Source organism: Panthera tigris, chromosome C1, assembly GCF_018350195.1.
Source record: "Panthera tigris isolate Pti1 chromosome C1, P.tigris_Pti1_mat1.1, whole genome shotgun sequence".
Taxonomy (NCBI): domain Eukaryota; kingdom Metazoa; phylum Chordata; class Mammalia; order Carnivora; family Felidae; genus Panthera; species Panthera tigris.
The window spans coordinates 64,939,498-64,953,709 of NC_056667.1; the positions used below are offsets into that span (position 1 = coordinate 64,939,498).

At 37.1% G+C, this 14,212-nt stretch overlaps 1 protein-coding gene across 3 annotated transcripts in view; it reads left to right on the forward strand.

The window, feature by feature from the left end:
- Positions 1 to 13,978, forward strand: part of GIPC2 (GIPC PDZ domain containing family member 2) — an 89,425-nt gene extending 75,447 nt beyond the window's left edge. For 2 of the 3 annotated variants that reach the window (XM_042997651.1, XM_042997653.1), the window contains exon 6: positions 9,424 to 11,215. In XM_042997651.1, coding sequence (XP_042853585.1) covers positions 9,424 to 9,569 — 146 coding nt within the window. In that variant the 3' untranslated portion in view covers positions 9,570 to 11,215. Of the gene's footprint in view, positions 1 to 9,423; positions 11,216 to 13,907 lie in introns of those variants that run through there. The other variant, XM_042997652.1, reaches the window with a different exon arrangement.
- Positions 13,979 to 14,212: the final 234 nt, after the last annotated feature.

Consider the following 14,212-nt stretch of genomic DNA (forward strand, 5'->3'; position numbering starts at 1 on the left):
GACAGTGCTTTGTTTGGTTATAAAGTTAATCTGTGAGTTATGACTTTTCAACTGACCCAATGCCCATATGTGTTGCCTTGGAATGTTCTCCTTAGGGGAGAATGGAGTCTGGAAGATTTTGAGTCCTGTGACGCCTTATATGTGGTTGACCTAACTTAATGAAAAGTTGTATCCTATAAGTTTCATATAAGTTAAGGCAACTGTGTAAATTATATATACAACTATAATATGTTCTGATACTGATTTAGGAGTTTGGAGATCACCCTAGCAATGTCAGAATTTTAGGATTTCTAATTTATTAAGGGATCCAGGAATGTGTGGAAAGGAAATTTGAATGATAGATTCTAAGTAATTTTTTCTCATAAAATATTTCTTAGTTCTTTTAAAAATATACAATAATGGTGTTTTAATAGAGGTAATTATATTCTTAAGATGATTTTATTCAGTGAATTCAAAACAACACTATAGAAAGCCATCCTTCTCCGATAAAGCCAATGAAATAGATTTTCATTAACAAGAAACCATATTCAACATTAGTTGTGTTTTTGATGTTTAACTCCTGTCTTGAGTTGCTTGAAATGGATTATTTATGAAAAGCCTTAAGGAAAATAAGTGCTAAAGGCCCTCAATTGAAGGAAATACAACTACAGGTTTAATGGCTAACAGTGGTTATGACATCTTTATTTAATACTGCTATGTGTCATTTTATAGATTTGAAAACAGATGTAGAGAAGTTTGGTAACTTACCCAAAGTCAGCTAACAAGTTGAGCTGAGATTCAGTTCTGGGATTTTGATACCAGGATTTTTCATCTGAAATAATATATTATGTTTAAAAGCTTTAACTATTTAAAAACTTAGTGGAAAATGTAGATTGACCTATAGTACCAAAATAAGTTTGTTGCTAATAAATGATGTTAAATTCAGTTGTGGGAAGGATATAAAGATATTTTCAAAATGGCCACTAGAGGGCAGCACTTAGCTGCTATATGTAGTCTAACAATTCGACTCTTTCAGTACAATTTTTTTTTCCCCCCAGATAGTATTCGGGTGTTAAGTATTATTGCAGATATGGTTACAGACAAAAAATATTTTAGTAGCTGTCATGTTAATGTGATATAACTTTATGAAAAGTGCTTTATTTTGCTTGAGTTTCATTTTGCTTTTCTTTTTTTTTTTTTTTTTTTTTTTCATTTTGCTTTTCTTTTAAAGATAGTCTTTAATCAAAAAGGATAAAATTATACTAGTTTACTTTTCGTGCAAGGATGTTGAAAATTTATGTTTATACTTTATTCATTAGCCAGACTTCATACATGTTTTAGTGCATGCTCCATTCTTAATTTCTTTGAGAATTCATACAGCAAATTACTGTGTTTTTAAAAAGACTTATGAAACACTGTATTACGTATAGTGTTTCTAACACAACAGTGAAACTGCTTAATTGATATTTTTGTTATTTCTACCATACCAGGAGTTCTTTGAAGGCAGATACTTTGTTTTTAATCTCCGCTCCTACTACAGTAGCTCTCCTAGAGTAAATATTTGGTAAATGCTTGTTGACTGTCCTTTGAGAGGCACAAAAATAGTGAATTCACAGAAAGTATGAGTCCTAACTTCATTAGTTTGATGCTTTAGCTCCTGGGAAAATTTATTAAACTTTGAGCCTAATGTTCACATCTTTATAAAAAGGGTAAAATAAAAACCTTATCGGGTTGCTAACACATTGCATTAAATAATATGTATAAATTAAAAAAAATCTTTTTAATGTTTATTTTATTTATTTATTTATTTTAATGTATTGTTTTTTTAAATTTATTTTTTATTTTTTTTAATGTTTATTTTTGAGAGAGCACATGCGTGCGTGAGCTGGGGTGGTGGAGGGGCAGAGGGAGACGGAGACACAGAAGTAGGCTCTAGGCTCTGAGCTGTCAGCACAGAGCCCAACGTGGGGCTTGAACTCACGAACTGTGGGATCATTAAATAATATGTATAAAGTTCCTGTTACACAATAAATCATAGGTAGAGCTATTACCATTTTTAGCAATAATCACTGGTAATTATTACTAGTAATAGTAGTAGTGATGATCGAGGTAGGACTGCATAACTGGAGGTCTGACCAACTCTGGGACTGTAGTTAGGGCGGAAGTTTTATTTTTCTCAGTGCCATCACGAGTTGCATGAGTGAGATTATACAGCTGGGATCGTGAAGTTGTGGTATGGGCATCTTAGACCATCATTTTTCTCATTTTGTAACTAAGGAGCTTAAATCAGAGGTTGCAAGTCAGAGTGGGCAAGGTTGAGAATATATCATTCCTGGGCTCAGTGGCCTAGACAATGCTGCTGAGCTTCCTGAGGTGTCAAACAGCCATGTGCCAAGTTGTCTCTTATAGTCAAGTGGGTATGTGTATGTGTGTGACAGCTTGGTTGACTCATTGTCAGGGAACATCTGATCCTTGTCATTGTGTCTCCGGTTTAAGAGCATCATTTATCTGCACTGTTAGTTTCTGCTTCTGAATGGTGTGTAGATTTTCTTGTATCATCTTCTTTTTTTTTTTTTTTTTTTTTTATTTTTTAATATATGAAATTTACTGTCAAATTGGTTTCCATTTTTCTTGTATCTTCTGTGTGCATCTTCTTTCTTCCTCAGTCAGGTTGTATTTGACCCAAATGTTAGTAAAATCTTCAGGTAACTGTCTCAATAGATGCTATGTGTGGAGTCCGAGAAATATTTAAAATGGTAGACTACGCAAAATTCTAAACTCGAGTCCTACTTTTACAACACTTCAGGTTTTGTTTACTCTTTCACAGCCTGGCTACAGGACCAGAGTTCTGGGCTTTGCTTTCTCCAATGCATGTTACCTGTGCCAGAGAAAAATTATTTAAGTGTAGGGGCACCTGGGTGGCTCAGTTGGTTAAGTGTCTGACTCTTGGTTTTGACTCAGGTCATGATCTCACGGTTCATGGGTTCTAGCCTAGTGTCAGGCTCCATGCTGACAGTGGAGAGCCTGCTTGGGATTCTTTCTCTCCCTCACTCTGTTCCTCTCCTGCTCTCTGTCCCTCTCTATCAGATAAATAAACCTTAAAAAAATTTCTTAAGTGTAATTACAAAGCCTCCGCCTGTACCTGTGCACCTACCAGCATGTACTATGCCTAAGACACTGAACTAATTCCTGTGGGCATGAAAGACTCAGGAGCTATTCAAGATCTGTTGGGAGTTTATTGTCTTAATAGGAGAGAAGATACAGAGGTGGAAATGATGACAATACTGAGCAATGTTAAATATGCACTGTAAGACCTTATCACTCAACGTGTGGTCTGGGGACTGGTATTACCTGTCAGTTGGAAATGTAGACTCTCAGGCCTTGCAGCAGAGCTTCTGGACCAGAACCTGCATTTCGCCAAGGTCCCAGGCAATTTGCTTGCACATTCAAATATGAGGGGCACTGGCAGAAGGCTTTGGGGAATGCAGATATCACTTTCAGTTGTGGACATGGGACTTCCTGGAGGAAGGAGCCTCCAAGGAGAGAAAGGATTCTGACAGTGGAGCTGGTGATTAGGAGTAGGTTATCCTGGGTAAAGGCAGGAAGGAGGGATGGTGGTGGTTTGAGTGGTCAGATTCATGAGGGCGTAGCGTTAGTGTAGAGAAGTACAGCCAAGTGGGAGCCAAGGGTGCTTTGGATGAGAATGCCAGACTAGAGTTTGGTGTTTGTAAGTAAGCATTGGTGACCCAAGGAGTATTTTTATATATGGGAATGATGCAGACAGTCTTTGAGATGGAAAGGAGCTTTCTGGTCCTTTTGTCTCCTTGTCTAATAGGATCCACACTGTGCTTTAGGAAGATAAATCTATTGTATCTCTGGGGATGGTGCTGCCCAGACTTGGAGGTTAAGGAAACAACATGGTGGCCATGGGAGTGAATTGTAAAGGAGCAGATCAGAGAGAGTGCAGAGGTGCAACTGAGGGGAGGCGTGTGTGGTCCACAGGCACAAGAAGAGAGCTGTAACGGGGAGAATGTGTGCACCACGAATGACAGTGGAGACAGTAGAAAGAGTAGCAATTTCTTCAGAAGAGAGGAGGAGGTTTGGTTTCTGGACATGCTGGTTGATTTACTCACAGAACACCTAGGAAGACTTGTCTACCACTTACTCAGTAACAGGTATTTGGAACTCATGAGAGAAGTCAGGGATGGAAGTAAAGGTTTAGGATTTTTCTGCAAGGTCATGGTTGTGGCTAAAATCGCCAAGGCAAGACAACCTAAGGAGAAGAGAGACACAGGGAGAACCCTCCAGGTTTATGGGGGAATATCAATAAAGTACTATTTCCTGAGCCCTTGGCTTCTCTGTGTGAAAATGCATGCTCAGGGCAGCTCTCCACTTTTCTTAACTTAAAAAAACAATCTTTCTCTCCAGTTTGACTGTGTCTACTGTATTTTAAGTATTTTTCCCTTGTCTGTGTAGAAGTCCTCTTTCTAATGTTTTGTTATGATTTTCAGACATATAGCGGAGTTAAAAGATTCTGTTAATTTACTATAATCTCTTCATCACCTACTTCTCCATTTATCCATCCTATATAGAGATTTTGTAAAAACGTAGTTGTGATTGTAATATAAAATTTATGTTGCTTTCTCAGTAAATGTTAAGATGAAAAACTATCCCCAGCTTATTAGAGTTATATTCTAATAATAAATACTGTTTAAAAATGATTTCAAAATATTTCATCAAGTATTTCATCTACTAGAATTCATTGTGCCAGAGAGAACTTAATGATTCTGCATCTTAGGTTTTGTTTTTGTGTTTGATACTGTTAGGTCCATTTGTATGCTAAATTCTGTTTTTAAGATTAAAAAACATTTTTAGATTTTTACATGTTTTTATTTATTTTTGAGAGAGAGTGCGTGCGTGTGCATGCATGAGTTGGGGAGGGGCAGAGAGAGAGGGAGACACAAATCCGAAGCAGGCTCCAGGCTCTGAGCTGTCAGGACAGAGCCCGACGCGGGGTTTGAACTCATGAACTGCGAGATCATGACCTGGGCCAAAGCCAGCCACTCAACCGACTGAGCCACCCAGGCATCTCTCTGTTTCTAAGATTTTTAAAGAAGTTAGATTCCTGTATATCCAAAAGAAATAAAAACACTATGTTGAAGAAATACTTGCACTCCCATGTTCATTGCAGCATTATTCAAAATAGCCAAGACGTGGAAACAAAGTGCCTATCAAGATGAATGGATAAAGAAGTTGTGGCATATATGCACCATGGAATATATTCAGCTGTTAAAAGAGGAGAAATTCCTGCCATTTGTACAACATTGACAGATCTCAAGGCATTATGCTAAGTGGAGTAGTCATACAGAGAAAGACAAATAGATACTGTATGGTCTCACTTATATGTGGAATCTAAAAAAAAGCCAACAACCACACAAAAAAGACCCCTTCCTCCCAAAGAAACCTCCTCTCTCCTACTCCTAGAAAAAGAGACTAGATTTGTGGTTACTGGAGGCAGGTGAGAGAGGAGAGGGAATTGAACAAAAGTTGTCATAAGGTACAGAATTCCAGTTATGAATAAGTACTAGGGATATATGTACAACATGATGACAATATAGTTAACATTGAAGCATGACATATAGGAAAGCTGTTATGCGAGTAAATCCTAAGTGTTCTCACAGGAAAAAAATTTTTCCTTTTTTTCTTTATATCTATATGAGGTGTGATGGGTATTAAGTAAATTTACTGTAATCATTTTACAATATATGTAAGTCAAATCACTATACTGTACACCTTAAACTTAGTGATGTATATCAATTATATCTCAATAAAACTGGAAGAAAAAAAAGTGTAGGCTCCCAGAAGTGGACAATGTTAGTAGATTAAAGAATGTGAACATTTTTAAGGATTTTGATCATATCTGCTGCCAAATTGTTTTTCAAAAGCCAAACTTACGACGTTAAGCCAGTGTATCTGAATCTTTGCTTCACTATATCCTGGCTAGTGTTGCATATCGTTTAAGATCTATATATAAAAGTTTTAATAAACTTGGCAAAATGCTTTGGCTGGAGTAGCAGGTCCAGCTGACGGATGCTCTTCTTTGAAGTGTTTGTTTCTGGATTGATGGTAAATGCAGTAGCTTCTGCAGAGGTCAGGGCTGAGGCAAGGTAAGGGGGGTGGGGGGACAATGATGAGAAAGTCAATTCATTACTGCTTTATAAAAATATTTTTGAAGCAATCTTAAACTTAGAGGAAGGTTATAAATACAATACAAAGACTTTTTACTCTTGAACCATTTGGGAATAAATTAATGATATTCATTGCCCCCGGATACTCTAGTGCATATTTCCTCTAAACAAAGATATTCTCCTATCTAGTCACAATATAACCATGAATCATGAAATTAACATTGATACATCATTACCATCTAAACTCAGATCTTATGTTTTACTAAATAATATCTGTTATAGAAGGACATGTCGAAAATCATGTGTTACTTTTATATCAATTTGGAATCGTTTCCCACTCTTGATCTTCATGATCTTGATGCTTTGGAGGGTACAAACCAGTTATTTTATAGAATGCTTCTCAATTCTGGTTTGCCTGATTTTTTTTTTCTGAATTGCATTCAGGTTATACCTCTGGCAGAAATATCAAATATGTGCTGTATTCTTTTTTTTGTTTTGTAAGTTTTATTTTTTTAATTTACATCCAAATTAGCGTATAGTTCAACAATGATTTCAGGAGTAGATTCCTTAGTGCCCCTTACCCATTTAGCCCATCCCCCCTCCCACAACCCCTCCAGTAACCCTCTGTTTGCTTCTCCATATTTAAGAGTCTCTTCTGTTTTGTCCCCCTCCCTGTTTTTATATTATTTTTGTTTCCCTTCCCTTATGTTCATCTGTTTTGTCTTTTAAAGTCCTCATATGAATGAAGTCATGATATTTGTCTTTCTCTAATTTCACTTAGCATAATACCCTCCAGTTCCATACACATAGTTGCAAATGGCAAGATTTCATTCTTTTTGATTGCCGAGTAATACCCCGTTGTGTGTGTGTGTGTGTGTGTGTGTGTGTGTGTGTGTGTATACACACACACCACATTTTCTTTATCCATTCTCCCATCGATGGACATTTGACTATTGTTGATAGTGCTGCTATAAAGATGGGGTGCATGTGTCCCTTTGAAACAGCATACCTGTATCCCGTGGATAAATACCTAGTAGTGCAATTGCTGGGTCATAGGGTAGTTCTGTTTTTAATTTTTTAAGGAACCTCCATACTGTTTTCCAGAGTGGCTGCACCAGCTTGCATTCCCACCAGCAGCGCAAAAGAGGTCGTCTTTCTCTGCATCCTCGCCAACATCTGTTGTTGCCTGAGTTGTTAGTGTTAGTCATTCTGACAGGTGTGAGATGATCTCTCATTGTGGTTTTGATTTGTATTTCCCTGATAAGTGATGTTGAGCATTTTTTCATGTGTCGGTTGGCCATCTGGATGTCTTTGGAGAAGTGTCTATTCGTGTCTTTTGCCCATTTATTCACTGGATTATTAGATTCTTTTCATTACATCTTATCGGGAGGCATAAGACTTGGTTTGTTCTATTTCTGATATTCATATTGATGATTTACGGTGGTGTTTGATAATGGTCTCCACCATAAAGTTATTCTCTTCTTAATAAGTATTTGGTGGAAAGAGATTTTGAAACTATGTAAATATCCTCTTCCTCATGTTCCTACATTCCTTCAATCTATTTATCAGTCATTTCACTGTGGATTTATGGTTTCATGTTTTGTTCAATGGGATTATAATCTATTAACATTGCCACTTAATTTGTTGCTTAAATTATCCCTGGTCTGGTCGATGGGGTCTCTATCACTTTGACTTCTGTGTCTTTTTCATGTTCTCACCAGTTGTTGATGGTTTCTTACCTTCTGGCATAAGATTAGCTACTCTTGGTTCATATTTTACTTTGCCTGCTCCAATCCTGGAATCAGCCATTTCTCCTGTGAACTCTGATTCTTTTTAGTGGAGAAAGTGTTTAAGAGCCAAGTTCTGGGTGCTTTGTGTGCTTCTTGCTATCTGGGTGTCTAAATCTCTCTATTGAAATATGTCTCCATTGGTCTCTTGAGTTCTGTTCCACAGGATTCATTCTAGTTTTCCCCTTTCTCTGTTTAACTTTTTCTGGCAGTGACAAATCTGGCTCCCAATATTCTTAATATATATACGTAGGTGATTATTCTCCAAGTGTGTGACCAATCATCATTGTAGCTTCCCTCCTGCCCAACTTCTCTTCCCTCCTGCCCAACTTCTCTTCCCTCCTGCCCAACCTCCGTGCCTTCCTTACCACACCTGGATCTCCATCTGCCACCAGGTTGTTTGGCCATGTGGAAGCTTCTTTCATCCCTGCATGGAGTCACTCCAGCCACATCCCACTTCTGCTCTGATTGTGGTGCCCTTCTTTGAGCCAGATCTTCTCCTTCCCTTCAGTCTGTGTCAGTACAGAACTGTTTAAGGCAAGACACAGTTCTTAAATGCTCTTAAGAGCCCTAGTAGATTTTAGCTGAAAGACCAGACCTCTTGGCTCATTCAGAGAAATCCTACAACTGTTGATTTGTTCAACCTTAACCTGGGAGGAAAGCAGATGCTGAGTTTTGGTGTTTCTTTTTTCCCTGTAGGTTCTTCACCCAAGTCCCATATCACATCTACATTGTCTCTTTCTGGTTACTAGTGTTTATAGGGGGCTGAGGGGAAAAAACAACAACAACAAAAACACCTGAGCCTCATGGGTTCCCAGCTAGTTTGGGCAGGTTCCATGGGAATGTGTACTCCTGGAGATGTTGGTTCCCAGACATAAGATATGGGGCCCAGGTAATTTACTGGAAAAACAGAATAAGGGCACCACTTCCTCTTTCTATCTTAAACAAGAAAGGGGCTCAGAAAAAGTTACCTTGATTCCACAAGTAGATAGATACCTTTCTCCTCTTCTCCGTAGCTTGATTTTCCCATTGCAAATTGTTATCCTTTGTCTTTTTTCTTTTGAGGGGCCGGGAGGACTAGATTCCATTCTAGTTAAGAGTGGGGTACTGGTAGAACTAGTGGCTGTGAAGAGGTGGGGGAGGGATGATGTACTTGGAGTTTCCCAGCAGGGTTAGCCACAGGGTTTTCTTTCAGGAGCTCTTGTCACACCCATAGGATTAGCAGTGGTTCCTGACTGATGGGCTCCAAGGTGGAGGAGAGGACAGGACAGCTGCAAATCTGGCTGCAGGGGACAGATTGTTTAAAAATATATTTGCTACCTTGATATGATAGAATGTTAATGTTATAACTTGTACTAGAAATATATCTATGCATGTTACATTTAGAAAGTAATTTTCCTGGTGCCATTTTTCTCCAATCTGTGATGCTGTTGCATGTGTCATTAATTTTTAAAAATTGTTTTTGATAGCTACCACAATGTTTGAAGCTGGAAAGGACAAAGGTAATCCAGATGAATTTGCTGTGGCACTTGACGAAACTCTTGGAGACTTTGCGTTCCCAGATGAATTTCTCTTTGATGTTTGGGGAGCCATCGGTGATGTGAAACGAGAATGATTATGATGTGGATGATCCATCTCTGGAGAAATGAACCATTCTTCCTTTTTTGAAATCCCATAAGATCTGTTTTTAGACACTGTTACGGACTCTGGTTTGGTCTTATGTGTATGAAATACCTTCTTTGAAATATAATTTTGGTTTCTGGGTATCTTCTAATGCAGTTTCATATGTGCTATTCTTAAGATAAATTACCTAAAATATCAATTTAAATATTCATTCAAGAGTCTTTTTAAAGTAAGTTTTAGGGAGTATTTCTAGAGAGATGATTTTGCTCCACATTAACCCATGTTTTCTTTTCCACATAGAAGTCATTGATTGCAATAGGTCTGTAGCTCATTTTCAATATCTTAATGCAGTGAAACTAGGATTAGAGTTTGATTTGTCTTGTAGCATCTTCATTTTGTTATACCAGCCTGAGCAGGATATGTTCAGGAAGCGAAGTGTGAATTATGCCACCTATAGGTCTAGAAGCATTGTTTCTTTAATCCACTGAGTAAGAGGAGGAAGGTTTCTATAGTCTCTTGACGTCTATAGCCTACTTTCTCTCTTCATAAAACAAGGATTGATTGACTTGCTTTTTGCTTCTTTGTAATTACTTTTTTTAAAAAACTTGTGAAATCTGTTGTGGTATGTGTTTGCTTGTGTGGAAGAAAGGTGGAAAAGGCAGATAGAGTAGAAACCACTTATATTTGATTTTTTTTTTTAAAGCAATTCTTTAACCATTATTTCTTTTTCCACTCATACCCACGTTTATGTTACCTTTTATAAGCACTCCAGGGAAGGTTTTTTATAGTCCTTGTGGAACTTTTCTCTTGAAAGATATTTACTCAGAAAATAACTATGTTTGAGAACATTTTTTTGGGTGAAAGAGCAATGCTTTTAAGCCCCCTAAACTTTAGAGGAGATAGCATCAGAAATCGATTTCCCCCGGTGGAAATAAAGGAGGACCAGAGGAATTGAGAAAATATATTAGCCTATTATTTTAGAGTTCTAACATACTTTCTCTAAAACCTTACATTATTGAGAAAATTGAGGGCAAATGACTGTCTTATCACTCTTATTTGACATGTTATAGATGTAGGAGAAATGGAAATAAATGGTTTCAACATAGATCATTTAATAAGGCAGAGCATGGTGTGACCAAGCATTCTTCTAAAGTGTTGTATGGAAGATGCTGTGTGCTGCCATGGTAATCAGAAATAATAACCCATGAGGGCTGTGTTCCAGGAAATCAGAAGTAGTTCCCTTTTCGTGCTGAGTTAATGCTAAGATAACTATTGATTTCTGGTACAACTTTACCTGGACAGACATCCACTCCTCTTTCACATAAATCTAATGCTATGAAGCTGATATTCTTTGTCTCATTAATCTGAGACCTGTACAGAAGCCCGGTTTTACTCATTAATGTGTAACAAAAGTAGGTTATAGAATGTGGTTTGTCTTATTGTACTTGCCCATCATTTGAAAATAGGACCCACCTCAGGATGTAATTTGCTGTTACTTGTTCATTGGATTTCTTTTGGAGCTCCCCAAGTATCTATTAATTATTAACACCATCTGTCTTAGAAGGACACACAAAGAAAGAGTTGATATTTTTCTTTTTTCTTTTTTTTTTTTTGAGAGCATGTGTATATGCGTGTGCACAGGGGAGGAGTAGGGGGAGAGAGAATCTTTAGCAGGCTCCATGCCCAGTGAGAGCCCAACATGGGGCTCCATTTCAAGATTGTGAGATCATGACCCGAGCTGAAATCAAGAGTTGGGTGCTTAACAAACTGAGCCACCCAGGCACCCCAAGAGTTTGATATTTTTAGAGATGAAAACATTGAAGCCCACAGAAACATTTTAAACAAAAAAATTCTTGTCACTAGATGTTAGATCTGAAATGATAAGTCATTATTATGATCGATGTCCGTTTCTCCTTTTTTGGGGGATGCAGGAAGATTGATTCCCTGTGATTTATGGAATCTCATATTCACAAAGTGGGTTATACTCACCATGATTTTTCTAGAATTTTGATATGTAAGATACCAGGGTCCAGGTACAGCTGTAACTCCACTTGTCTGTTGGCGTTAAATGGCAGTTATTATTTAGGGCTTCAGCTGTGCACAGGTACTTTAATACTAGTAAGTTTTTCCTTGAAATGTCTTTCTCTCTCACCTCTATTGCTAAGCTGATAACAGGGTCAGTTTCTTTGTCATTATGTTCCCTTACATGAAGATATATCTGTGAACTTGGTGACTTTCGGTAACTCTCTGAACAAAAAGAACAGGGTCTCTTTTTAGATGTCACGGTCTGCAGTTTGGGCTACCCTCCTGCTACAGTGAGACCAATCTTTCCCCAGCCCCTTCACTAAGCATGCTATTCCATTGGTCCCTCTGAACATTTCCAGAAACCTCTGTCATCATCTTTTGTTCTGTAAGGGTTCCCTGCCCGGTGGAGAAGGGTATTTAATTCTTGATTTTCTTCCATGCAAAACAGCATCTTTCAGTGGCTACTAAGAGCACATGTTTTCTTTGTGGCAGAGAATACATGCGATGACTGAACATTGGGCTAGATGGACCCTCAAACATAGCTTGGTTCTGATCAAGTGTATAAATTCTGATGATTACAAATAGGTACATTTTGGGTTTCTGTGACATTTCATAAATGTAATTATGTGAAACTCTTTAAGAATTCAGTTATAAAAGCAGTAATCAGTTAACCTCTGTTTGGGGCTGCCGTATCCAATATTGTAATGTGGACAGATGATTAAATAGAGATAATTTTGCCAAATGATTAATTTGCTATATTTCCTCCTATAACTTTAACAAATAGACATTTTCTAAGTACAGCACGTTTTCTTTAGGTCCATGTTATTGCTAGACCTTCATCAAGTTGAGAGAGAGCCTTCCTGGCGTTCTTCAGTTACCATTGCCTATCTGGCAGAGTAGCAAAATAAATTCCATCTGCAAATAGTTTTCAAAATAATGGTTCTTCTAAACAGAGCATAGTTATCCGCCATATGAAAGTTGGATCATATAATGACCCTCTCACCCTCTGATACCTCTAAAAATATATGGGTACTAATAGCATTGCTATTATTCTGGTGGAAGTAATAGGTTAGAAGGACAGTGGGGGTTTTACCCAAGCTAGAAGTGAATAAAGAGATAGCAGATGTTGTTCAGCTTATAGTGCCAAGAATTAGTGCTCTGGGTAAAATGCACATTTATTATCTTCTTGACACCGATGGAAAGGGACATCAGAGTAATTACAAGTCCTAACACATATCATGGTTATAAAATGTTTCTAAGATTGTGAAGTGTACAAATGGCACAGCCTGTCCCTACCTATTACCTGAAAACTAGTTCTAAGAAATGACTCTAGGTTATTATCTGCCAGGAGGATTGAAAGTTGAATATGACATCTTGAATTTCAGACATTAAGCCTCTATAAAACTTCAGTATAGCCATAGATATTTTTTAAAGCAGTAACAAAAAGAAATTTAAAAGATTTTCTGGTAGATTGTTTTAAGTATACATCTTATATTTTGAACTGTTTGTGCTGTGCAGTAAGTAGTATTGACTATATACAGGTAAAATATTCTACAGTTTTGGAAAAAGGAAAGCTTTTCTCTTTAATAAAAATCATAACATATTCTTTAAAATGTTTTTTTGAGATTGAATTTTGGGAATCTGTTATGTGAAATCGTAACGTATTTTGATATTGTTTAAAAATGTATTTACTGTGTTTCTACTCATAGATGTATAAATGTTCATGCACTGATCAAAGTAAATTATTGTAAAGCTATAATTTATAATCTTTCTTATATTTAAAATATGACTCCTTAAAATAAACTTTTCATGAAAAAATGTTTTTATCATAAAAATTTGGGGTTTTAAATGTTAGGCTTTTTGTTTAAATGATTCAGGGGATAACACGTGTAATTGTTTAGGTCTTTATGTTTTTAATACATCATTGGTATTTTTTTTTCTCAGTGTATTTTTTCCTCAATGAAAATCCCAAATTATGTGGTTTGATTCAGTAAAAATACAAGAGATATGCACTGCCGGGGTACTCTAAGATAAAATAGTCATAATCTTTTTCTGTTTATTAGATGGAGGTTTACCCAGGGTGACATTTCCTTATTCAACCAATTTTATGGCAGTAGTTTCCAAACAATAGTGTAAGTAGAAGAAATATCAGCTTATAACTCTTAGGTAGTTATGCCTTTTGGATTCATTATCTCCTTGATGCAGTTTGAAGGCCCTATCAGAGCTGTTAGAAATCCTTAAAAATATGCTAATTTCATATGTTTGGGGTGGAGTCCAGGAATCTGCATTTTGACCCATTCTCCAGATGGTTGTTCCAATGGAAGTGAATCATGGACCTTTACTTTGAAGTCTCTGAAGGTCATGGACTAGCATTGGGTAGGAATGATAGATACGACTTCAAGAACTTACCATCTGTCAAGGTAAGCAGAGACCTAAAAGAGCTCTCAAATACAATAGGTAAGTGATAAAATGGATATAAAATAGTATGGGAAGAAGCTGTAGATGACAGTAAGATTTCTTTTAATTTCACCAAGTGGGTGATTTTCTAAATGTAACTTGGTATGCCAGAAGAATTTGTTCTTGGAGAAGGAGACTTCCCAATTGGTGCAC